The sequence below is a fragment of the Dermochelys coriacea genome, chromosome 3, assembly GCF_009764565.3.
Source record: "Dermochelys coriacea isolate rDerCor1 chromosome 3, rDerCor1.pri.v4, whole genome shotgun sequence".
Classification (NCBI taxonomy): domain Eukaryota; kingdom Metazoa; phylum Chordata; order Testudines; family Dermochelyidae; genus Dermochelys; species Dermochelys coriacea.
In genome coordinates this window covers 182,106,030-182,132,011 of record NC_050070.1, presented here as the reverse complement: position 1 = coordinate 182,132,011, position 25,982 = coordinate 182,106,030, and the positions used below count along the sequence as shown (strand labels likewise).

The 25,982-nt window shown below is 41.0% G+C and overlaps 1 protein-coding gene across 1 annotated transcript in view; it reads left to right on the top strand.

Moving 5' to 3' along the window:
* Positions 1 to 10,853, top strand: part of LOC122459446 (moesin-like) — a 41,110-nt gene extending 30,257 nt beyond the window's left edge. Inside the window, 3 exon segments of the mRNA XM_043511496.1 lie at positions 9,509 to 9,935; positions 9,938 to 10,194; positions 10,197 to 10,853. Of these exon segments, the coding sequence (XP_043367431.1) occupies positions 9,509 to 9,935; positions 9,938 to 10,194; positions 10,197 to 10,508 (996 nt within the window). The 3' untranslated portion in view covers positions 10,509 to 10,853.
* The last annotated feature ends 15,129 nt before the right edge of the window (positions 10,854 to 25,982 follow it).

The window sequence follows — 25,982 nt, the reverse complement described above, 5'->3', positions numbered from 1 at the left end:
TTCAGTCAAAGGGATGGGTAAAATTTTGATTAAAGTGTATGTGTTATTTAAATCAAACTAGTTCATTCTCCCTCTATAAAACATAAAATGTGTTATAAGTTACAGAGTTTTATTTGTGGTACAGTCTGTGTAATTAACACAGTATATGTACTATCATGGATAGCTATTATACTTGATTCACAGTACATTATACTGAAATATATAAAGAACTATGATTTTTTACATTGCATTTTACCTGAAATGTTCCAGTTTAAAACAGATTTCAGTTGCAGCTAAACTGTAATTTCCCTTTTTCACTTGGTCATGAGTAGCTGTTAAGAGACATGCTACAAAAGTATTATTTTAGTTATACTTTGTGAGACTACAGAGCCTATTTGAAGCCATGAGAAGATAAAATGCCTTGACATCAATAGCTCAGACATCATATAATTCCATTAGGAACATTTAGAATGCCATGGCACCATCTGGATATCTTTGTTAAAGAGTTATTTTTTACAGATTAATATACCTGATCATACATTTATTCATGGGGGAAGGGTTGGATGGTGAAAACAATACAATAGTAGCATCCTGCTCTTTGCTTTATCTGAAATTAAGCAGTTACACTCCCATGTTAATCAGTTTTTGAAATATTCTTGAATTTATTTTATAGAATTCAGAACTTAAAAGCACACTGTTCAGACATCTAAGAAAGACATTTTTCTTTTTCTGATGAACAATTTAGACCAAATATGAAAAAATAGAGAGTCAGGTTTAACTAGGCAAAGCACAGCAACAAAGTTCTGTATTCAAACAGAAAAGACTCTTCCTGGCAAATTATATTAATGACACAGATAAATCTAAGAGACTTTGTACTCAGTTAAAGGAATCTAAATGACTTCACTGAGTACACTGTAACTTTGCTTTCAGATCTGGGCCCAAAACCTTAACCATTTGTTTATATTTTAATTGCAAGATAAGCAGCAGGATGCTAATGAATGGCACAGAACCAAACTGTCCAAAAAAACTTCATTTAAAAAAAAAAAGAGGCAGTTACTGATCCTCACTGTGATTGTGCATAGTTATCTGTTTAATAGGTTGTGCTTAGAAGCCAATCTCTTTATCTTTTCTAATATGGTTTGTACAATATTCTAACAGTACTGCACAGAAAAGCTTTTAGAATAATTGGCATAAAGAGTGAAATACTTTAACTTTATAATGGACATGGAGTGTTATAATTTTGTAACACTGCATGAGAAGAGGAGTATTCACAAACCCGTGAAGAAATAACAGGGTTTGCATGCACATCTCTTTAGAAATTTGTTTCATACAGGGAGATTGGATTAAGCCATTTATTACTATACTATAGTTACATCCTACCTTTTAAACCACAGTCATTCAAGTTACAAATACTCTTTGAGCCTATTATTTCCAATGGGATTAAAAAAAACACACCATACACAATAACAACTTGCCACTGCTTGGGTTTTGACCATGTGTAATAAAGTTTGGCATATCATAGACCTATGATCTTTTTGCTTAAAACTCTGAAATATCAACAACTGGAGCAGCTAACATCTGGGAACTCTTTACTTCCACTACAAAAATCAATATGGTGCTCAGAAGAGAGCATTCAACAAAACATAAAACACTTTTTGTAGATTAATAGAATAAATACTAAACTGGGCAAGAGGGTTAATTTTAATTAAAGATATTTCTATGATAAAATAAATTAGATTAGAAAAGTACAGTGCATGGTGAAATACAGTGCATTTTGAATGTTTTCATAGGTTCATAGATTCATAGACTTTAAGGTCTGAAGGAACCATAATGATCGTTGTCTAGTCTGACCTCCTTCACAACGCAGGCCACAGAATCTCACTCACCCACTCCTGTAATAAATCCTAACCTATGTTTGAGCTATTGAAGTCCTCAAATCATGGTTTAAAGACTTCCAGATGCAGAGAATCCTCCAGCAAGTGACCTGTGCCCCATGCTACAGGGGAAGGCAAAAAACCTCCAGGGCCTCTTCCAATCTGCCCTGGAGGAAAATTCCTTCCCGACCCCAAATATGGCGATCAGCTAAACTCTGAGCATATGTGTCACCAGCGAGACACCCAGGAAAGAATTCTCTGTAGTAACTCAGATCCCACGCCATCTAACATACCATCACAAGCCATTGGGCATATTTACTGCTAATAGTCAAAGATTGATTAATTGCCAAAATTAGGCTATCCCATCATACCATCTCCTCCATAAATGTATCAAGCTTAGTCTTGAAGCCAGATATGTCTTTTTCCCCCACTGCTCCCCTTGGAAGGCTGTTCCAGAACTTCACTCCTCTGACGGTTAGAAACCTTCGTCTATTTTCAAGTCTAAACTTCCTGATGGCCAGTTTATATCTATTTGTTTTGGTGTCCACATTGGTACTGAGCTTAAATAATTCCTCTCCCTCCCTGGTATTTATCCCTCTGATATATTTATAGAGAGCAATCATATCTCCCCTCAGCCTTCTTTTGGTTAGGCTAAACAAGCCAAGCTCTTTGAGTCTCCTTTCATAAGACAGGTTTTCCATTCCTCAGATCACCTTAGTAGCCTTTCTCTGTAACTGTTCTAGTTTGAATTCATCCTTCTTAAACATGGGAGACCAGAACTGCACATAATATTCCAGATGAGGTCTCACCAGTGCCTTGTATAATGGTTCTAACACCTCCTTATCTCTACTGGAGATACCTCACATGATGCATCCCAAGACCGCATTAGCTTTTTTCATGGCCATATCACATTGGCGGTTCATAGTCATCCTGTGATCAACCAATACTCCAAGGTCCTTCTCCTCCTCTGTTTCTTCCAAATGATGAGTCCCCAGTTTATAACAAAAATTCTTGTTATTAATCCCTAAATGCATGACCTTGCACTTTTCACTATTAAATTTCATCCTATTACTATTACTCCAGTTTATAAGGTCATCCAGACCTGTATGATATCCCAGTCCTTCTCTGTATAGGCAATACCTCCCAGCTTTGTGTCATGTGCAAACTTTATTAGCACACTCCCACTTTTTGTGCTGAGGTCAGTAATAAAAAGATTAAATATGATTGGTCCCAAAACCGATCCCTGAGGAACTCCACTAGTAACCTCCCTCCAGCCTGACAGTTCACCTTTCAGTATGACCCGTTGTAGTCTCCCCTTTAACCAGTTCCTTATCTACCTTTCAATTTTCATATTGATCCCCATCTTTTCCAATTTAACTAATAATTCCCCTTGTGGAACCGTATCAAATGCCTTACTGAAATTGAGGTAAATTTGATCCACTGTGTTTCCTTTGTCTAAAAAATCTGTTACCTTCTCAAAGAAGGAGATCAGGTTGGTTTGGCATGATCTACCTTTTGTAAAACCATGTTGTATTTTGTCCTAATTACCATTGACCTCAATCTCCTTAACTACTTTCTCCTTCAATTTTTTTTCCAAGACCTTGCATACTACAGAGGTCAAACTAACAAGCCTGTAGTTATCTGGTTCACTTTTTTTCCCCCTTTCTTAAAAATAGGAACTATGTTAGCAATTCTCTAGTCATATGGTACAACCCCTGAGTTTACAGATTCATTAAAAATTCTTGCTAATTGGCTTGCAATTTCATGTGCCGGTTCCTTTAATATTCTTGGATGAAGATTATCTGGGCCCCCCAATTTAGTCCCATTAAGATGCTCGAGTTTGCCTTCTACCTCGGATGTGGTAATATCTACCTCCATATCCTCATTCCCATTTGTCATCCTGCCATTATCCCTAAGCTCCTCTTTAGTCTCATTTGTTTAGATATTGGGCCATGCCTAGATTATCCTTAACCTCCACTCCATCCTCAGTGTTTAGTGCTCCCACTTCTTCTTTCTTTGTTTTCTTCTTATTTATATGGCTATAGAATCTTTTACTATTGGTTTTAATTCCCTTTGCAAGGCCCAACTCTACATGGCTTTTGGCCTTTCTCACTTTACCCTACATGTTCTGACCTCAATAAGGTAGCTTTGCTTGCTGATCCCTCCCATCTTCCACTCCTTGTAGGCTTTCTGCTTTTTCTTAATCTCCGCTCTAAAATGCTTGCTCATCCAGCTTGGTCTACAACTCCTGCCTATGAATTTTTTCCCTTTCTTGGGATGCAGGCTTCTGATAGTTTCTGCAACTTTGACTTGAAGTAATTCCAGGCCTCCTCTGCTTTTAGATCAACAAGTTCTTCAGTCCAATCCACTTCCCTAACTAATTTCCTTAATTTTTTTTAAGTTAGCCCTTTTGAAATCAAAAACCCTAGTCACAGATCTATTTTTGTTTATCCTTCCATTCAGTTTGAACTCAATTATTTCATGATCCCCTACAACATTTCTTCTATGAAGTCTTCACTACTCACCAAAACCAAATCTAAAATGGCATCCCCTCTTGTTGGTTCAGCAACTACTTGGTGAAGGAATCCATCAGCTATCGCATCCAGGAAAATCTGAGCCCTGTTATTATTACTAACACTTATCCTTCTGTCTATATCTGGGAAGTTAAAATCTCCCATGATCACACAATTCCCATTAGTATTTACTTCATTAAAAACATTAAAGAGGTCTCTATCCATATCCAAATCAGATCCCAGAGGTCTATAGCACACCCCAAGCACTATCCCAGGGGATGCTCTAGTAGCTTTCGTCCCCAATGTGATTTTTGCCCAGACAGACTCTCTTATCCATTCCATCACTTCTTATTTCTTTACAGTCTACCTCATCATTGATATACAATGCTACTTAATATTTTTCTATTGTACATGTTAATCCTTTTTATTCACTGAATTATTAGGAACCATAATTAATAAATTAGGGGGAGGGTCTTGCCTGTGATACATTTATATGTCTCCCTCTGACACTAATTGGATTTAAAGCGTGCCATATACTCGGACATGTGATTCAGGTGAATCTTGTATCTGTCTCTATAGGGTTCAAAAGGTTTGTATAGAATGAAGTTTTACACTATATGTTATGCACCTATTAATACTCTTCCCAAAACACAAATAAGGATCTCCTGGCCTTGTCTACACTAGCCTTACTTCTCCAAAATTTCCCAACATTGCTACCTCTGATTCAGCTCCATGGATAGTAGCAAAAGTGGCAATGCTAGTGTAGGCCACCAGCATTTTAATCGCCATATTGAACAGACTAGCCTTGATAGGGATAGCACAGTACTTAAAATGCTTGTGACCAAAGAGACCCCTTATGTTGACACTAACATTGTCACTCATGCTACCTACCATCAATGGAAAGAGTAGAGTAGACCCCCACAACTGTGCCTACTATAATATTCACTGCCCTGCTGTAAAAGAGAAGTGGACTAAATTACCTAATAGGGTTTTTTTTTTGTCTCATAGTTCAATGGATTAACTCCATCAGTCGTTATTTAGTTCTTCTATTTCCATCAGAGATTTACATGGGTATGGACAGATGGCTGTGTGCATCATAGCCACAGCTTTGCATTGGGGACAGTACAAAGAGGGATCATTCCAGTAGGTGCTCTAAAAGACACTGTGCCAGTAGCAGTAATCTCATGAAGTCTTTGTGTGACACCCACCATCTTGGTGGACACACTGGAACTTGAATGAGGGACCCCCAGGGCTAAGAGCATCAGCTGCTATAGTCTGAGCTACAGAGCCAAGCCTTTGAAACTGGAGATGGCCAGAGATCATATCTTCTGCAGTTTCGCACAGAGGGGCACCTGTAACACACACTTCCCACTACATTGGTGGCAGGCCCTTGCATAGGGAGTGCAAATGGGAGACAGGCTGCTTATGACATTCCTCCTTTGTGCATATGTACAGGTTCCAACCACAATCTGAGAAAGAACTACAGGATTTGGCTTTATGATTTTAAGGTTCACAGTATTGTCCATTTCCCAGAGATCTGATAAAGTTTCTCTTGCACAAGTGTATATATACACTCCTGTCCATATAAAAATATTTTTGCTAGGAAATATGAAGGGTGTACAAGAAAAAGAAATCACAAGCAGATAGTTTGCACAATCACAGTATATGCTTACTGTATGTGCTTGTTTACTACTCTGCTAGTCACATAAAACTACATAATCACCAAAGTGGCTGCAATACCACATGGCAGCTACAGCAGTTCAAATGCCTGTTTAATCATTTTAGTTCTGCAGGAAGCATATGTCCAATGAATAGACACTTTACGGGTCCATTGAGTGCACTATATGACTAGCTACTGCTCTGAAAATAAAAGACCAGTCTATAAAAGACAATGTCCTGGGGAATAGCATGAAAAGGATTAAAGAAACAGACCTAGTGCTACATCATCCATTTTGATAATATTGTGGTTGTGGCAGCAATTTTTATAGGATCCTTTGTTGTCAGATTTCTGCAGGGTTCAAAGGTGTTTTCTTACTTCTTCCCCTTCAAGTTAATGACATGCTATTTAGAGCACCTTAATTGTAACTTTTTTTCTTCATTCCTCTACCAGCTCCAGCAATAGCCTCTTAACAAGACTTTGACTGTATAGGTTGCACCCAGGTGACAAATTAGTTATGAAAATGCTCATTTGTTTATTATTATTATTTGTTTATTCTGTCTTTCACTAGTACACATAGCGAGATATGGTAATTAGATCACAAACTACAAGGAACAGAAAAATCTAGGCAATTTAAAGGTTTGCAAGGTAGCCTCAACATTAATGAAGTTTTAACATTTGTATTAAACATATGATCAACTTTCCTTTAGTGCAAGTTTATAGTTTTCAGAAATGCCTTATACCTTCTTATGGAACAGAAAAAAAAATTAATTGTTCTTCTAAGTGACAGTTTCACTTGGTTGTGCATTTCTGAGGCAGTAAATGGTTCCTACTTGCTGCATATACTCACATTTCTGTGAGCTATTTATTATGAAGAATATTTGGAGGAAAGTGAAATATTTTCATTTGCACTTAGATGTGACATGAAAAGATGAAAAAAAAATCCTTCTAGCAGTTCCCCTTTTGTCTAATTCTTTTTCCAGTTCTTTATAATATTTATTTTGAGTGTTAATGTGCTAGGTACCTGGTAAATATAACATGACCAAATCTATAGAAATTATAAATTGGCATAGTTCCACTGAAATTAATGGAGCTGTGATGATTTACACCAGATTATGGCCCAATAATGTGTATAATGGAAGGTGGTATTCCCAGCTCATGTAGTCATACCGATGCCAACTCTGGTTGAGCTAGTGTGCTAGAAATAGCAGTGTAGCCAGGGTAACACAGGCAGCAGCTGATACTAGCCACACAAATACAAACCCACCTAATCTCCTGGGTATGTACTCAAGCAGGTAGCCCAAGCTACCACCTATGCTATCCTGCTACACTGCTGTTTTTAGCACACTAGCTTGAGGAGATCTAGCGTGGGCATGTCCACCCAAACTGGGAATCACACCTCTAAGCTGCAATGTAGACATACCCTAAATATGGGTAGGGCAGGGGAATCAGGGCTCTAGCCATGCCTGCCATGCACCTAAACCTGTGGAGTAAGAATGGGAAGAGCCTTTAGTGTGAGCCCTCCTCCTGCACACTTTGGAAGCTCCGGGAGCTCCAGATGCCTGCTCGAATATACTGCCTCCTAGGGCCCCTGTTAGGACAGTGCAACTCCATGGTGCCTCCAACTTGAGGTTATCCCTTAAACAGTGCTCACATACCTCAGTGAAGTGCAGGGGAAGCAGAGAAGAAGAAAGCACTAGCATGACATCATGGAATGTGGTCTATGCAAATTTCTTATATGTATTTACAAAATGTTTGCATACCTAAAAACAAAACAGTCTTACCCAAAATATCACCACCACAGCCCCAAAGAACCCAATTAAACCCTATAGTAAATCTATTTTCTCATGCAAACAAATATTTCAGCCAGAAACAGATTTCAGTTTCAAGCTTTGGAAAAATGATTAAGAATTATGAGTGAGAGCTGGGGGAGATATAGAGAGAATGGGCCATATTTCCATACCTGCATAATGAGGTTTTTATCCTGTAGAATTTCTTGCTCATCATTCCAATGTTTGTGTGGGAACAGTTCGGACAGTTGGTTTGTTCCAGTCCTGCCAAATGTCAGGCATCCTGCATCAGACTAACATCTGGAGGTCTACCCTTGCTCATGCATTTTCCCAATCCAAGTGATATCATGCATTCAGCTTGGCTTTGGGAAGCAGAAGGACTTGGGATGCAGTTGATCCTCCCGCACCCCCCATGTGGCCCCCTGCTGAGCATAGTCAGGCAGCCTGTCTGCTCTTTCCCTCCTCTCTGGGGACTATTCCTGCCAGTTTCCAGCTAGCAAGAAATCAAAGAGAGAGGGAAGCAGGTGGCAGCAGCAGCAACATCTGTGTCAGCATCCCAGCAGGGGAATACAGGAGCCAGAGTATACATTGGAGCCAGTGGGATAGGGGGAGAACAGAATGGGGAATGGATCTAATAAAGGTATAGGATATAGGATAGGAGAGAGGGGGCAGAATTTGGCTGACTGAATGCAGGAGGCTAAAGGGAAGCAGGGACAGTGTGGTAGGTGCCTGCAACCCTTCCTTTCCCCCAAGCACCCCCTCCCCAGTCTGAGTTTGTTCAGTGTCAGTTCAGTTCCGAAATCTCAAACTCACCGTTACACACTGTATCAGTTGGCAGACTTAGTGCAGATGTTAAGAACTGCATAGGCCATGGAGAATGACCTCCCTGTCACCCTTGTAAGAGGTCCTCCCAGATCAGGTTTGAGACATGCTGTCAGGACAGCATGAGTGGAAGGTTTGCACAGCTGCAGCCGCATAGAGACATGGGGGATTTCATTCACCAGAGCTGCCTCTCACCAGCAGTAAGTAGGCATGATTTTTGAGAGCTGAAGTTTAGGTTATATAGTATATGTACAGAATCTCACAGAACTTGGCAGCTAAGTTAGTCCCCTAAACCAGCAGTACTCATGAAAACCACATGGGCCTCTTCCTCTTCACTAACACTCAGCTGCCCCTCCCCCCAACCCAGCGCCTTCAGGATTACTGCAGTGGCAGACGGCAGTTAAGTGACAGCCGTGGAGGAGAATCAGCTGGTGTTCATGCTATTTCAAGACCCCCACACTTCCATGCCCTGTCACTGTGAATATACTACCATCCTCCCTGTCACCCAGATCTGCAACCTAGGGAGTATCTTTGACTCCTGACTGCATTTTCCTCTTTTCTAATTTATGACATTTCCAAATCTAACCCTTTCTGTCTTTCCACATCACTAAAATGCTCTTTGAGGCCCACATCCACATCTTCTGCCTTGACTACTGTAATGTTCCGCTCTCTGTTCTTCCCAACCATCAATACTTCTTTTCTCCAGGCCTTACAAAGCACAACTGATAAGATCATCTCCTTTCTCTGTCACTCTGACAACATCACTCCACAATGCTAAACACCCCCCACCCGGCCCCCCTAGTGGGCTTCCTGTTTTACATAGCATCTCACCTTTAAAGCTCTACTCATCCACTCATGTTTGGTATTTCCTAGCCTCAACCCTCCTTTGCTCTGACTCTGAGGCCAGTCCTGAACATCCTTTTGGCCATTTCTCCTATCCCTGTATTTGGGCTTTCCAAACGAATCCTGGTTCTGTGCATGGGGAACCATGAGCTCTATATGTGCAGATGTAAACCAGACATCATTGAGGTGCAGCAGATGAAGGCACAGGCTCGGGAAGAGAAGCATCAGAAACAGATGGAGAGAGCTCAGCTGGAGAATGAGAAGAAAAAGAGGGAACTGGCAGAAAAGGAGAAAGAAAAGATTGAGTGTGAGAAGGAAGAGCTGATGGAACGACTGAGACAAACTGAGGAGCAAACCAAGAAAACTCAACTAGAATTAGAAGAACGGACCCGCAGGGCATTGGAGCTAGAGCAGGAAAGGAAACGAGCCCAGGAAGAAGCAGAGAAGCTGGCTAAGGAATGCAAAGGGCAGAGGAGGCAAAGGAAGCCCTGCTGAAAGCATCCCATGATCAGAAAAAGACCCAGGAGCAGCTGGCAGCTGAGATGTCAGAACTCACATCCAAAATCTCACAGCTGGAAATAGCCAGGCAGAAGAAGGAGAGTGAAGCCATGGAGTGGCAACAGAAGGCTCAGACCATGCAGGAAGACCTAGAGAAGACCAAAGAGGAACTGAAGATGTCCATGAGCACCCCTCATGTCACTGAACCCAGTGAGAGCAGTCTGAGAACGAGCATGATGATGAACAGGATGAGAATGCTGCAGAGGCCAGTGCTGAACTGAAGGCAGATACCACCATCAAGGACCACAGCGAGGAGGATCGCACCACTGAGACGGAGAAGAACAAACGGATTCAGAAACACTTGAAGGCTCTTACCGCAGAGCTGGCAACTGCGAGGGATGAAACCAAGAAGACAGCCAATGACATGATCTACACTGAGAACATGCGGCAGGGCCATGACAAGTACAAGACCCTCTGCCAGATCCGGCAGGGCAATACTAAGCAGCGCATTGATGAGTTTGAGTCCATGTAAACTCTCCTGCACCTGCTGTCCCTGTACTTTGCCCTCTTTCTTGTCCTCTCTCATCATTCACATGTAATTGTGCTACGCTGGAACCACTACAGAAGAGTGACCATGGTCTTTATTTATCGAGTTCGTGCAGTGTCTGCAGTTCAGCAACAGAGGAACAAACAAAATATCCATGTTGTCTTGGGGGCGGGGGGCAGAACTCCAAATCTGAAATTATTTTTGCTTAGCTGGGTAAAGTCTCAATTGCACATGGCTTTGTACTGTTCACTGAAATAATTGCATTGCTCCCTGGGTCCACTGGGAGGAGATGCAACCAGATACTTCCACTGAGCTACATATGGTAAAAGACAGCAGTCTGACACACATGCCTTATAACAGTATTTCAGTATTATGCATGGAACAAGTTCTCTGAATTAGTCTGTATTGCCCACTCATCTTTATAATTAAGAGCCACTTTTACCATGATGCCTGCAATAAATTAGCCAACCAGTTATATAGTTATGTCAGAAACAAACAAGCAAACCCCTCAGATCTTTTAAATGATCCATCCAACAAACTGTTAGTCTATGCGATGATGTGAAAATGGGTACTGTTACCCTCATCCTTTCTCTTGCTTCCTTCCTGTTGTTTATCACACTCCCTTGACACATCCTAGATTAGACTGTAAACTTTCCAGGGCAGGCCTACATGCTGGCCTACATGCTTGTCCATGACTAGTTTAATAGAGTCCCTATTTTAATTAGAGCCTTTGGCTGCTACCACAATGCAAATAGTAAAGATTTGGTATTTGGTAAAATGTTTGTCTAAGTGTGTAATATCTGATTTTTCCAAATAGAACATCCTTAACACATAAAACCTGTCCAGAAAAAAAAAATTACTACAGTGCTGCTTCAGGACATTCTGAAAAAATGGACTTCATACTGCTCAGATTGGTCAAGTTTAATGAAATTAAGTCAGCTCACTATGTTTTTTGACGCCAAACAGATTTAGTCATTTACTTCAGCAATGTCAATAGGCTGTCACTATTATATACAATTTAATTAGTGCATTGACGGTAAAATTCAAGAGCACCCCTTGCACAGCAGCTCTTATCAAAACAAATTCTCTAATTTAGTTTGAAGGATTTGAAATGAAAGCATCAGACCAGAAGTGTGTGGAAGAAAGGTAGTTGGAATGTTCAGAAGACTGTGGTTTACATTAAAATAAATATTATTTTCTTATTACAATAAAGATTTTAACACAATAAGGCATAATTTTCCCCTGTTGCTAGAATGTAATTTCATAACAAGTCAGTATCAATGCAAGAAGGTAACATTTTCTTTTTCGGTGAGTATGTTCATAATAAGCTAGTGAGTATTTTATAATGTATCAGTTGCAGTAAATGCTCCCCTATAAACTCTGTCATGCAAACACTTTGCTAGCGTACTGCTAGTATATATGTAAAATTAGGTATTTATACCAACAGTGCAGTGAACAAACTTGCTTCTCAAATATATCCTCTCCATCTTTGTGTCAATCAAATTCACCAAAGCACAGTGTCCTACTTGGTTCCAAAGACTGTCTGTCATGGGCAGCAGAGCCTGTCCAAAAGTGTGTGTTTGTGTGTCATGGGTCAGGGCCCTCCGCCCTTCCTCTTCCACCACAGGCCCCACCTCTGGCCAAGCCAGAATGTAAACCAGAGTGGGCTGGGAGCCATGGACCCTCCACCTGCCTGGGAGTGGTGGGTTCGAGAGGAGCCCCAGGCCCATGTTCCTATCCGCAGGCCCCCTGCCCAGAGTAGGTGGATGGCTCAAGTGTGGTTCCCCACAGCTGCCCACACGGATCTTACCAGGGCTGGGCTGCGACGTGCAGCAGCTGTAGGGAGCCATGGATCCTCCTGCCCTGAGTGGGGGGGCAGATGCCCATGGGGTGGGGACACGGACTGGGGGCTACTCTCAACCCCTCCATCCCAGGTAGGTGAAGGGTTTGCAGTGCATCACAGCTGCCCAGGATCTCCTTGCTGACCTGGCCAGGAGGGGTAAGGGTAGGAGCAGGTCCTTGTGACGGGAGAGGAGAAGTGGGGTGGGGCCCCTGCTGAAGAGTTGATGGGTCAGACCCATCCACTTTCAAAAAGTGGGAAGGCCATGGCTCCCTGATCCCCTCATTCCGATGCCAATGCTTTCAGTCAATATGACAAACTGCTGCAGTTTAGTTCACTGCCTCTGCCATCCTGGATACTCTTTTAAAGGTTATCATCTTGCAAGATGCTGAGCACCTCCTTGCATAAACTAAGTCCCACTAGAATGATTCAGGGAGATGTTCACCACTTTTTGGGATTGGGACCCTGGTAATCTCCAAAATGATTTTTAGAGATTTTCAGAAGAGGTTAGTTTGGCAAAGATATATTGTGTTATGAAAATTTTGCACTGTCAGTGAAAAGCAGCTGTGATCATTCCCACATATAACTGCAGGCAACTCAACAATACCTCATGATGAGTGGTTTTGAAGGAGGCTGATTGATTATGTATCCATCCTGATTTTAGCTCTTTCTCCTTCACTAATTAGGGAACATCAACCAAAGCAATAAGTTCAGTTTTTGTGTCATATTCAGAAATGATAACAGATTGGCATGATCAAGGATACCCAAGGCAACATAATACTATGCAAGTTGTCTAATCACAACTTTGTAAGTGATTTTACTCAAAAGGGAAAGAGTTGAAATAGGTTGATAATTGGTCATATTGTTAACATTAAGCCGTGGTTTCTTGAGTGCATGCTGTATACAGACTTCTTTCAGAGCACATGGATTCTGCCCTCCTTAAAGGGGACAATAATAATCGCAACTAATGACTGACCCAGCACTTCTCCACTGGTCTTCACCAGCCAGAAGAGGTCATGGGTCTAAATTAGAGGGTGTAGTCCAAAGTCCACCCAACAATTCCAGTACCTGAATAACAAGCCAAAAATGAAGCATAGAAGGCTTAGTTTTTGTGCCTTCAAAATACTGCTGTGTAGTCACAGACACAGAGAGATCAGTCTGAATCCAAACAATTATCTGTTCAAAATGACAGAAGATTTCCTCACAGTAGGAGGTACACAAATCATCAACGATGCTAAAATAGCCAGGATTAATCAGTCTGTCAAATCTGCTGATTGAGATTCTGTGGATGTTACTGAGGAGGCAAAGAAGAGTTTGACTATCCATGGCATATGATTTGAAAAAGTCAATGACACAACTGGTCAGGTTTCAGAGTAGCAGCCATGTTAGTCTGTATTCGCAAAAAGAAAAGGAGTACTTGTGGCACCTTAGAGACTAACAAATGTATTAGAGCATAAGCTTTCGTGAGCTACAGCTCATCTGATGAAGTGAGCTGTAGCTCACGAAAGCTTATGCTCTAATAAATTTGTTAGTCTCTAAGGTGCCATAAGTACTCCTTTTCTTTTTACAACTGGTCAGGTTTATCCCAATACTCAAATTGTCTTTCCTCCTGCTTATCTTGTCACAGGCCATCTGTAAACCATGGTTATCTATAAGAAAGGGGCTCTGTAAGAGGATAACCAGGGGCCACTATATCATTAATTGAGGACAAAAACAATTGTTCTAAAGTTCTTTGTTAAATCACTATTAGAGTGATCCTTCTGACTGATTGCTGTCATTGACTACCAGCTTTTTCTTGCAATGGCACCATTCTGTCTCTCCTTTCCTACTCTATTTTTATTAAACTGTTTATTCCTTAACATTTTAGGGGATGAAAAAGCATGTAGAAGTTTGGGGTTTGTTGGAGCTAATCCCCTGGGGTGGGTTCATCTCCACATACCTCCATCTAATTTTAGATGCTTATTCCTGGACATTGAAAACACATCTTTCAGTGGTTTTCTCTGTCTTCTCTAGCTTATAACTGTTGCTTTCAGGAGTGTACTGCAAATGCACTTTTTAGCCCATAGGACTATTCTGGCCTGGGTTTATATATTATATTTTGTAAGCTTTGTAGGCCAGGGACTAAAGAAATCTCTCTCCTTAGAGGCCCTGCCTGGTTATTTCTGACTATCTTCAGTGGCCTACCTGCTACAAGCATTTCTAAAATGTTTTCTTCTGGGACATACTGTTGAATTACAACATTATGAAGCTTTGATTATTATTTGTTTCTTTCAGGAGCTGTTGCTCTGCAATGTGATAACACACATGCAATGATGAAAAAGCAGGTCATGACATTTCATCATCTTCACAGATGTTTTGTGTCTTTTTGAATGTTTTGAAAGTCTTAATTATCAGGCATTTTCATTTGTAAAGCTCTTGATGGCAGGGACTATCTTTATTTTGAGTCCTCTCCAGCATTAAGCACTGTATCAACACATAATAAGATATTGGACTGCTCTATCAAGACTGAGACAGTTTATGGAAAATTGGGATTACTGGGTACCCTAGCTTCAATCCTCTCAGCTGGACTATTATGATTGTTACTACCACTTCCACATTGCTTAAGACAGAAATATTCAGATAATCCAACTTTTATTCTTTATAATTATGTGTATTATATTGAGTCATGGGGTGAGCCTCTCCAGTACACCCTGTTGTGTCCCCTCATGGCCCTGTAGCTGCATTACTCTCACTTAAGTCCTTCCCAATCAATTATTGGTTCAAACATGTACCCACATCTTAGGGTCTGATTTATTGAGTTTTTCTGTAAAATATAACTTACTTTATTAATGGCCTCAGGTCACCCTACTCAGGGATCATATATGAGTCATGGTCAGTGTCACCTGCTCATGAGAGTCCCCCAGCCCCCTTCCTATTTCAACTGGTCACTCCCTCAAACAAGAAGTCCCTAGCTCTCCTGGGTGTCCTTCAGCCTTCAGTAGGTCCTTAGTCATCTTCTTCCACAGCTGGCTCACTAAGTCCTCAAAGCATTTGTGAGCCTCTTCCTGCTGGCGTCATTTATGCTGGGCCTTCTCCCAGCACATTTCTAACTGGTTAGATGAGAGGGGAGGGGAACCTTGCCCTCACCTCTCTGCAGGGCTGCTGGCCCTTAAAGATATGGTAGCTAGACTTCCTCCTAACACTTCTTACTCTTGGGATCACTTCCTCTCTCTTAATACCTCCCAGATCCTTTTACCTACAATTGGACCTTTCAGTTCTTAAAGAGCCATGCCAGATGGTGGGTTGGACTGACCATTATTAGGCAATATTGCCCATAAGGGTCAGATTTCCTGTCACATACTGATAAATAGTATCTTGAACGGTTGACAAATCACACTAGTAATATTCCATTTGAATAATATTTTACATTTGTTTCACTATATTAACTCACAGTATTCTTTAGTTGGCATTAAAAAGCTTTGCTAGTATTTTTTGTCTCTATTTTATACTTTCCCGTGTGAATTCTTAACATATTTACTCTTTACTCAGATCTATCTATATTATAACTCCACCATTACTGTAGCATTTGAGAAGTTAGTTTGGTGGTTCAGTTAGGTTCAATTAGTTCAGAGAATACTCCTCCTGAATACTTTGGAAGTTAGAACTCACTTCTAGGGTCCTCAGGAGCGAGTACTCTGACAGAACTATAGTTCAAGGCAGTCAGCATATTAGAGAAAGGAGAAGCTAAATATACCAGATTCTTATTTCTCATGTGAGGAATGAGATTAATGACCTCCTTGGTTCTGAAAGTATCAAAGCCTATGGTGTAAGAGCATTCTTATAGTATTCTTACAGGGATTTACAAAATGAAATATTGTTGCTTAGGGAAGTAGAAAAAGTTCATCAGAATAAATGGATTAGATTAATTTTATAATATTAGGCTATAGGTATACCTGAGAATACACTTGTGGCAAAAGAAAGACTGTCCATTACAAAAACGTTCAGCTGAAATTACAACTTTTAGCTGAAGAAGCCTCCCTCTTCTCATCCATTTCAGAAATAGCGGATAAAATCTGATATCTTTCTCTTTCAATCCCAGTGCCTGATGTTTTGCTCCATTCATAAAAAAAATTCTGATGAGCATAGTTTAAAACTTTGTATTTGCTGATTTATAAATTAAAAATCAATGTAAACTAATAATCACAGAAGAGTTAAGTATAAATCAAAGAAATACTCCAAAAATATAATCAATGGGTATAAAAATACCACCGTAAGCCACTTTTGCCTTCCTGAGGAGAAGGAAGAAGAACTAAGATATGAGTAGTTTACTGAACGATACATCAATTATATATTTTTATAATGAAATCTAGCCAGATAATTATCCATTGGCCCATCTGTGCTTTTAATGGAAAAAATAAAATTAAGAAAAGTGTAATTTTAATAAAACTGGAAACACTGATTAATCATAATTTCCTAAATTCATCTTCTATTCTACCATTGAAGTCAAGTCCAATATCATGAATAAAAAGGCCAACCAGCTTCTAATATATAGAAATGCCAATTATCCACTTTGTGGGTTCCTCACTGTTATCCACAAAATTAAAATTTTCTCATTTTATACTGTGTACATTTTAAAATATATTTCACATGTTTGGAAGCAGAAATGATATCCCCCTTTTCTGTTATATAATACTGGTCACTAATGCAATGTTCTTCATTTAAGGATTTCAAAGCATATTGCAAACATTAAATCTCATAAGACTCCTGTGGTGTTGGTATAGTAAGTATTATATCTACTGTACAGAGAACTAGTCTGAGACAGAGGTCTTCTGTGATTTACCCTCAGCCACAGATCAAATCAGTGGATATAATGCAATTAGAGAACCTAGGTATTCTGACACAAACCCCTCTTCTAACCTTTAGACCACACTCTCTCCCATTTTCAAGCTGGCTGGAAAGAGCCAAGTAAAACATTGGTCCAAGTACTGCACTTTTCACTTTACTCATTCAAATGCTTTCCTTTGTGATGGATAGTTTAGCTCAGGACCAAGAGGGATATAAATACTTTGGCACCTTTATAGACTACTTGCTAAAGATTTCTTGTGGCCTGGAGAATTTCATCTGTTTTTTGAAAGCTTGTGATAGATTGTAATGAAGAATATTTGGAGATGTGTTGATGCATGTCTTCTGGAATGGGGGTTGAAGCACGAAGGGGCATATGAATCTTTATTGTATCTGGCACATAAATATCTTGTGACGTAGGCTACAACAGTGCCATGCAAATGCCTGTTCTCACTTTCAGGTGACATTATAAACAAGAAATAGGCAGCAGTATCTCCTGCAACTGTAAGCAAACTTGTTTGTCTGAGTGATTGGCTGAACAAGGAGTAGGACTGAGTGGACTTGTAGGCTCTAAAATTTTATATTTTTTTATTTTTGAATGCAGTTATTTTTTGTACATAATTCTACATTTGTAAGTTCAACTTTCATGATAAAGAGATTGCACTACTGTACTTGTATTAGGTGAATTGAAAAATACTATTTCTTTGGTTTCTTTTTTACAGTGCAAATATTTGTAATCAAATATATATATAAAGTGAGCACTGTACACTTTGTATTCTGTGTTGTAATTGAAATCAATATATTTGAAAATGTAGAAAACGTCCAAAAATATTTAAATAAATTGTATTCTATTGTTTAACAGCAAGATTAATCAAGAATATTTTTTTAATCGCACAATTAATCATGATTAATTTTTTTAATTGCTTGATATCCTTACCAAAAAGGTATTACACTTTGGCCAGATATTTGCTGATCTTGACTTCATTTCTTTCTTTCTTTGTTTGAATAAATTTCATGCACTCAGCATTTTTATTATTTATTTAGTGCCAGCATTGTACTTATTGCTTTACAAAACACAGAGATAGAGAGGCCTCTGCCCCAAGGAGTTTACAATTAAATGTCATGTTGTGACTACATGCCCATATAGAAGACAAAGGGGGAGTAAGAACAGGGGCAGGAATACACAGTTCTCGGAGCCACAGTTCCTTCTCTGAGATGTTCCTAAGGTGATACAACAATGTTTTCCCTTATTTCAATCAGTGTCTTGTGACATAATCTAGTCCTACAAGAGAGAAGCTTATTTTTTTAAAGTAAGCTTGATTTTAAGACTGTACTTATATCCACTTAGTACCAAAAACTCATTCTGGACCAAACTCAACTGTTACCCCAGTATAAATGCAGTGTGGTTCCACTGATAGCAAACAGAGCATGATTGCTGCAATAGTAGAATTTAGCCCTCTGAATATAAAGCAGTTTGTATAGAGGCAAGTAGAACGTTGCCTCCTTTTCCAGTATTTTCTAAGATTGTAAAGGAGTTTGTGCACTGCATTTACTGTTGTGACTCAGCCAAGTTATCCCACAAGCACAGTACCTATTAATGGTTTCTCTGCTATCTGAGAATAATGAACAGGCGGGGAGCCATGAACGAGACCCAGAAGAGGAAACTGCATCTTCCTGTTCAGTACCTGACTGCCTTACAGCACATGATAAGATTATTTTATATCATCACTTTGGGAGAGGGGAAAAAAAACAGTATGGTGTCATTTTTTCTGCTCTGATTCATATGGCACTGCATGGGTAACAGCCTTGCTGTTATGTAATAGTTCGCCTACATTATAACACATAGCTTCCCATCCTTCCTGATTTTTCTGATCATTCTTGTAATTAAGTCTGTGCTGATCCTTTCTGGCAGCTCACCATCTGCAAAACAGGAAATACTGGCTTGCTGTGATTTCACACTTCTCTTGATTAAGCTAGGTTTATGTCTGGGAATATTTACAAGAACTATGTATCACAAGGTGGCTGTGTCTGCGCTTTCTTCAGTACTGGGACAAATGGGCAGGAAGGAAATAACAAATGGGCACAATCTGGAACACCAAACAATGTTGTCCAAATTAGTTAATTTTCCTTAGACTTTAAAAGATTCTAATCTATTCTATATAGCAGGGATCACCAACCTTTGGCACGTAGCCCATCAGGGAAATCCACTGGCGGGCCAGGATGGTTTGTTTACCTGCAGCATCTGCAGGTTCAGCCGATCACAGCTCCCACTGGTTGTGGTTCACTGTTCCAGGCCAATTCAGACTGTGGGAAGCAATACTTGGCCTATACTGCTTCCCGCAGCCCAGATTGGCCTGGAATGGCGAACCGCAGTCAGTGGTAGCTGCAATCAGCTGAACCTGCGGATGCTGCAGGTAAACAAACCATCCCAGCTGTGTGCCAAAGGTTGCCGGTCCCTGCTATATAGTTTTTATACTGCACTCATTACCACAGTATCTGAGCCCCTTCCAGAAGTACATTAAACAAAGTGACTACTCATCTGTCACATGTTGTTTGTTTTCTCATCCTCTCCCCAGACAAAGACGTTTGTGCAGTGGAGTGTCTTGTTTTGATAGTGTATGTCTTTTAAAAAAAAAATATATATATATATATATGTAAATATACCTGTTGCTGTGTGTTTATATTAGAGAAAGCAAGGTCAAAGAAGTGTGCCTCACACTTTGAGCAGAAAGTAGTGAGGTTTGTGCTAGTCCTTAGTTCCTGTGTGAGCTAATTCTAGTCTAGACGCAATAAATCAACTGCCGAGCACTCTCCCGCCGACTCTGATACTCCACTGGAGTGAGAGGTGTAGGCGGAGTTGACGTGGGAGCATCAGCTGTTAACTTACCACAGTGAAGACACTGTGGTAAGTAGATCTAAGTATGTTGACTTTGGCTATGTTATTCACTTAGATCGATTCCCCCCCCCCTCGGCACCTCACCCCCCAGTGTAGACCAGGCCTTAGATATTCTGTGCCTAGAATATGCAGTATTTGAGGATAAGGATGGAAGCATTGAACAAGATTTGAAATTCTATGGGAAGCTAGTGTATGGGAAGCAGATCTGATATATTCATGGTAGCCTGTATTGTTGAGGAGACATGCTGTATCATTCTGAACTATTTGGAGTTTCCTAAGTGCTGAAGGTTTCATGCCATTTATATTGCATTGCTATCACATAGTCAACAAGTGATGAAGGCATGAATAACTAAGGTCAAATCTTCAACTGCTAGACTGGAACAGGGTTTCTAGCCAAGAGGAGATGGTAAAATGTGTTACTTATGGATGCTGTATTTTGAGAGCTCAGCATTAATGAGGAATCCAAGAGCACTCCTGGACTATGAACTGAATTGACCAATTATGTATATTTAGCCAATGGAGGCTTCACTGTAGCTCCAAACACTTTAAAATGCTTTCCTCTGTACACCAGCATCACCTCTGTTTTGCGTGGGTTCAGTTTCAGCTGTTCTTCATCCATGAGCTGATCTCATCCAAACACTGGGCCATATTGGTAGTAAAGGTGTGTCTGTATGTGGTGAAGGAAAGGTAGATATGTGTATCATCAGCATAGTGCTGGCACTTGCTTCCATGTTGTCTGACCTGTTCCCCTAATAGTTACATATATATGTTGAAAATGATCAGAGAGAGAACTGATCTTTGTGGAACTCCACAAATGAGGGGTCTAGTGATGGAGGTACAGTTTCCTGTCACTACTTGTTGGGTGAATCCCTCCAGGAAGGACTCAATCAACCCATTTTAATGCATTACCCTGGATCACTGCCACCTCTCTCAGGTGAGACAGCAGTATGTTATGGTCAACAGTGTCAAATTCTGTAGAGAGTCTAGAAGGATGAGAATGTATGTTTGTCCTCTATCTTTTGACAGGAGGAGACCATCCATCAGTGCCACTAAGATCATTTAAGTTCCATGTGCTGGCTGGAATCCAGAATGTGCTGGATCTAGAATGTTAGCTTCAGTTAAATGAGCTTCTTTGTTAGCTTCTCTTTGAGCTTGCTCAGGAATGGAAGGTTTGACCCTGGGTGGTACTTGGCGAGGACTGAAGTATCCAGGGAGGTTTTCTTCAGTATTGGTTGCACTAATGAATGTTTGAAGGAACAAGGGAAGATTCCTTCTCTGAATGAGGAACTAGATATTTTGATCAGAAGTGGCACCAGTTGTTCATGATTCTCTTTCATAAGCCAGAAAGGGCATAGCTCAGATTCACAAGTGTTGGGTTGAGATTCTTTTAGCATGTTCAGAACTTCTTGATGAATGAATATACTGAACTCTGGGAACACTGTTGGTTCATGAGTATAGACAGAATATACTTTGAGGAATTTGCTATGTTTCATCTTGTTTGATTCAGCCCTTTGTTACTGCCATCAGTTCTTGAGCCTCCACTTCCCTCTCTTCATCCAGTGCAGGGTGTCAGTAAATCAAGGAGCTCTGTGTGGGTGATGTCAAAAAAGGGCCATTTAGGGGCTAGCGTGTCAATTGCTGAGGCCAGTGTAGAATGGAAATGATTCACAAGGTCCTCAGCTCCTCATCCTGCAGGTGGGAAGCTGTTGTCCTTTATCAGGCTTTGAAATTAGTTGAAATTAGCACCATATTTATTAGTGGCAGAGGGTACAAAGGCAGCTCCCCTCTTTCTGCTGGTGTTGCTGTGCAAACAGTTTTGCTTTCTCCGCAGGCAGGAAGCACACCCCACTCTCAGCTTTCTCTCAGAGTTATTTCCAGAGACAGGTGTCCTTCCAAGCATCTTGGAGGAACCACATCCTTTAGGGGTTGTGCTTGGGAGTGATAAGAAACACTCACTCATTCAGCCAACACAATAATTCTGTTAAATGTATCATAGATTCTTAACTTTTAAGTCCAAAGGACCCATTATCTGTTGCCATATATATAAAAAATGTATACACTTGGACTAAGGTTGAGATGGAAATAGGAGACAAACTTGTTGAAAGTCTCTGGGTAAAGATAAAAGGGGTAAAAAACAAGGGTGATGTCAAGGTAGGGATCTATGACAGACCACCTAACCAGGAATAAGAGGTGGATGAGGCTTTTTTTAAACAACTAACAAAATTATCCACAGCATAGGACTTGTTGGTGATGGGGGACTTCAACTATTCAGACATCTGTTGGGAAAATAACACAGCAGGGCACAGATTATCCAACAAGTTATTGGAATGTATTGGAGACCGTTTTTTATTTCAGAAGGTGGAGAAAGCTACTAGGGGAGAGGCTGTTCTAGATTTGATTTTGACAAATAGGGAGGAACTGGCTGAGAATTTAAAAGTGGAAGGCAGCTTGGGTAAAAGTGATCATGAAATGATAGAGTTCATGATTCTAAGGAATGGTAGGATGGAGAACAGCAAAATAAAGACAATGGATTTCAAGAAGGCAGACTTTAGCAGACTTAGGGAGTTGGTAGGTAAGATCCAATGGGAAGCAAGTCTAAGGGGAAAAACAACTGAAGACAGTTGGCAGAGACATTATTAAGGGTACAAAAGCAAACTATCCTACCGCACAGGAAAGATAAGAAGTATGGCAAGAGCACACCCTGGCTTAACTAGGAGATCTTCAAAAACCTAAAAATAAAAAAAAAGAGTTCTACAAAAAGTGGAAACTAGGTCAAATTACAAAGGATGAATATAAACAAATAGCAAAAAGTATGTAGGGACAAAATTAGAAAGGCCAAAGCACAAAACGAGATCAAACTATCTAGAGACATAAAGCGAACAAGAAAACATTCTACAAACACATTAGAAGCAAGAGGAAGACCAAAGACAGGGTATGCCTGTTACCTAATGAGGGGTGAAAAATAATATAAAAAAAATTGGACATGGCAGAAGTGCTTAATGATTTCTTTGTTTCGGTTTTCAAAAAGAAGATAGGTGGTGATTGGAAGTCTCACATAGTGAATGTCAATGAAAATGAGGTAGGATCAGAGGCTAAAATAGGAAAAGAACAAGTTAAAAATTACATAGACAAGTTATATGTCTTTAAGTCACCAAGGCCTGAAGAAATGCATCCTAGAATACTCAAGGAGCTGACTGAGGAGATATCTGAGACATTAGAGATTATCTTTGAAAAGTCATGGAAGATGGGAGAGATTCCAGAAGACCGAAAAAGGGCAAATATAGTGCCAGTCTATAAAAAAAGGAAATAAGGACAACCTGAGGAATTACAAACCAGTCAGATTAACTTCTGTACCCAAAAAGATAATGGAGCAAATAATAAAGAAATCAATTTGCAAACATCTAGAAGATAATATGGTGATAAGTAACAGTTAGCATGGATTTGTCAAGAACAAATCATGTCAAACCAACCTGATAGCTTTCTTTGACAGGGTAACAAGCCTTGTGGATGGGGGGGAAAGCGGTAGATGTGATATATCTTGACTTTAGTAAAGCTTTTGATACTGTCTCACATGACCTTCTCATAAACAAACTAGGGAAATGCAACATAGATGGAGCTACTATAAGGTGGGTGTAAAACTGGTTGGAAAACCATTCCCAGAGAGTAGTTATCAGTGGTTCACAGTCATACTGGAAGAGCATATGAGTGGGGTCCTGCAGGGATTAGTTCTGGGTTCTATTCTGTTCAATATCTTCATCAATGATTTAGATAATGGTATAGAGGGTATAAAGTTTGCAGACAATACCAAGTGTGACAGGGTCGGGCCCGATGGCTACAGGAAAGTGACAGAAGGCAGATATATTAGCCCCAGGTTAAGTAGATCCCTTTTCCCTGGGTAACATAACAGGGAAGGTTCCAGAACAATCAGGATCTTTCTGGAAACAATTAAGGCAGACAGGCTGATTAGAACACCTGCAACCAATCAAGAAGCTGCTAGAATCAATTAAGGCAGGCTAATCAGGGCACCTGGGTTTAAAAAAGATCTCACTTCAGTTTGTGGTGTGTGTGAGGAGCTGAGAGCAAGAGGCGCAAGAAACTGAGAGTGAGAAGGCATACTATTGGAAGACTGAGAAGTACAAGCATTATCAGACATCAGGGGGGTAGGGATGATCTACCTGTGTCATCTCTTCTTCCCCTTCCCTCCCTCCCGCTCCCCCTCCCCCTCTGTGTGGCTGGAAGCAGCTTGTCCCTTCCTGCCTGCACAGTATCGAAAGGCAGCTAATACCTCAAGGCTACTGCTGGCCACCGACATAACCCAGCTACCTCTGGTTACAGTGCGGCAGGAAGGGGTTAAGCCCTAAGGATACATTGTGCACCAGGACCCATGGAACCTGACTGTAGAGGCTTCAGCAAACCTGGGCAGAGAAGTGGCTCAGCAGTGGAGGATGCCTAGAAGATGGAGCAGCTCTGCACTCCCTGGAGACAGGACCCAGGACCGGGGTTGAAAAGGTTACTAAGCCTCTGCCCTGGGGGCTGCTGTAGAGGCTGCAGGGTCGGGGCGCGAACAGGCTGGAAATCGCTCCTCCTCCCCCTGCCACTCCAGAGCTTAGCTGAGGGGTGGAGAGGCTTCCCCATGCCAGCGCTGTGCAGAGATTTGGCACACACAGGGCTCAGCTCCTCCTGGCTGTCAGTATTGGGCTTTCCTAGGTCACTGGCCCAGCCAGAGGCAGTGAGAGAAGGAAGGAGCCTGCTAGCCAGGCTGCTGGTAAGTTGAGTGCTCCGATCAGCACTGGGAGTGGGATGTGCCCCACCAGGGGAGATGCAGAGGGGCAAAGGGGCAAAGCAGAGAGAGAACAGCAAGAGGGGGAGGACGTAAAGGTCCAATGGGTGGGCAGCAGAGACGACGTGTAACTGGCCGCCTGCCCACACTCACCAGCCACTGCAGCTTGCAGCATGCAGCCAGCACTGGCTGGAAACGGGACGGGGGGCGGGGCCCTGCACCTAGAGCTGGCACACAGCAAGGGCTGCACTGACAGACCAGCAGGAGGGAAAATGAAGACTTCATCTTCACCGTGCCACCAGCCTTGCACACCCACCCCCTATCTTCAGCCAATGGACCCCCTCCACCCTACTCACTGCTTGTGGGCGGGCGGTTGGCAAGCAAGGATCTGGCCAGCAGCAGGAACCACCAGTCCTGATGGGGGGGGGACAGAAAATACGGGACAATTTGCCCATTTTTAAGAAAAGTTGGGACATCTGGAGGAGGGCTTAAATACAGGACTGCCCCTTTAAAAAGGGGACGTCTGGTCACCCTAGTCACATATGTGTCTAATATGGGCCATAACCTATAGTCATTCTGGTAAAACTTCCATTCACTTCAATGGTCATTTTCCCTACTATGAATTGCAGGAATAGAGACCCTATTAACCTATTGGTATTTGTTTAAGTTAGTGAGAACGAGTGACAGAGACAAAAGACTAAATTCAACCTTCATATAAGCAAGCACAATTCCCATTGACTTCAGAGGGAATTGCACCTCCTTAAATTAGATCTGAATTTGGTCTTTGGAATCCATGTAAGTGAATTTCATAGTTCATCAAAGGTGCCTTATATCATTATATTTAATTATGCAAGTTATTCCACTAGAAATTTTCAGAACTGTTAACTAGGCTGCTTTGTGGTACAAGACTCTACAGCTGGGAGAAGGGGCATTAATAAGTTCAAACCAAGCATCCCCTGCAAGATTGAGGCAGCTGCCAATGCCATCCCTGTGAGCAATTTTTATTGTTGGCATCATTCACATCATGGATAAGTGCTGGTGCATTTAAGATAGGAACCATCTTAGGTCTGTGTCACCTATTTTACAGAAAGCTAGGCTTTATCAGCAAAAGAAGTCACACTA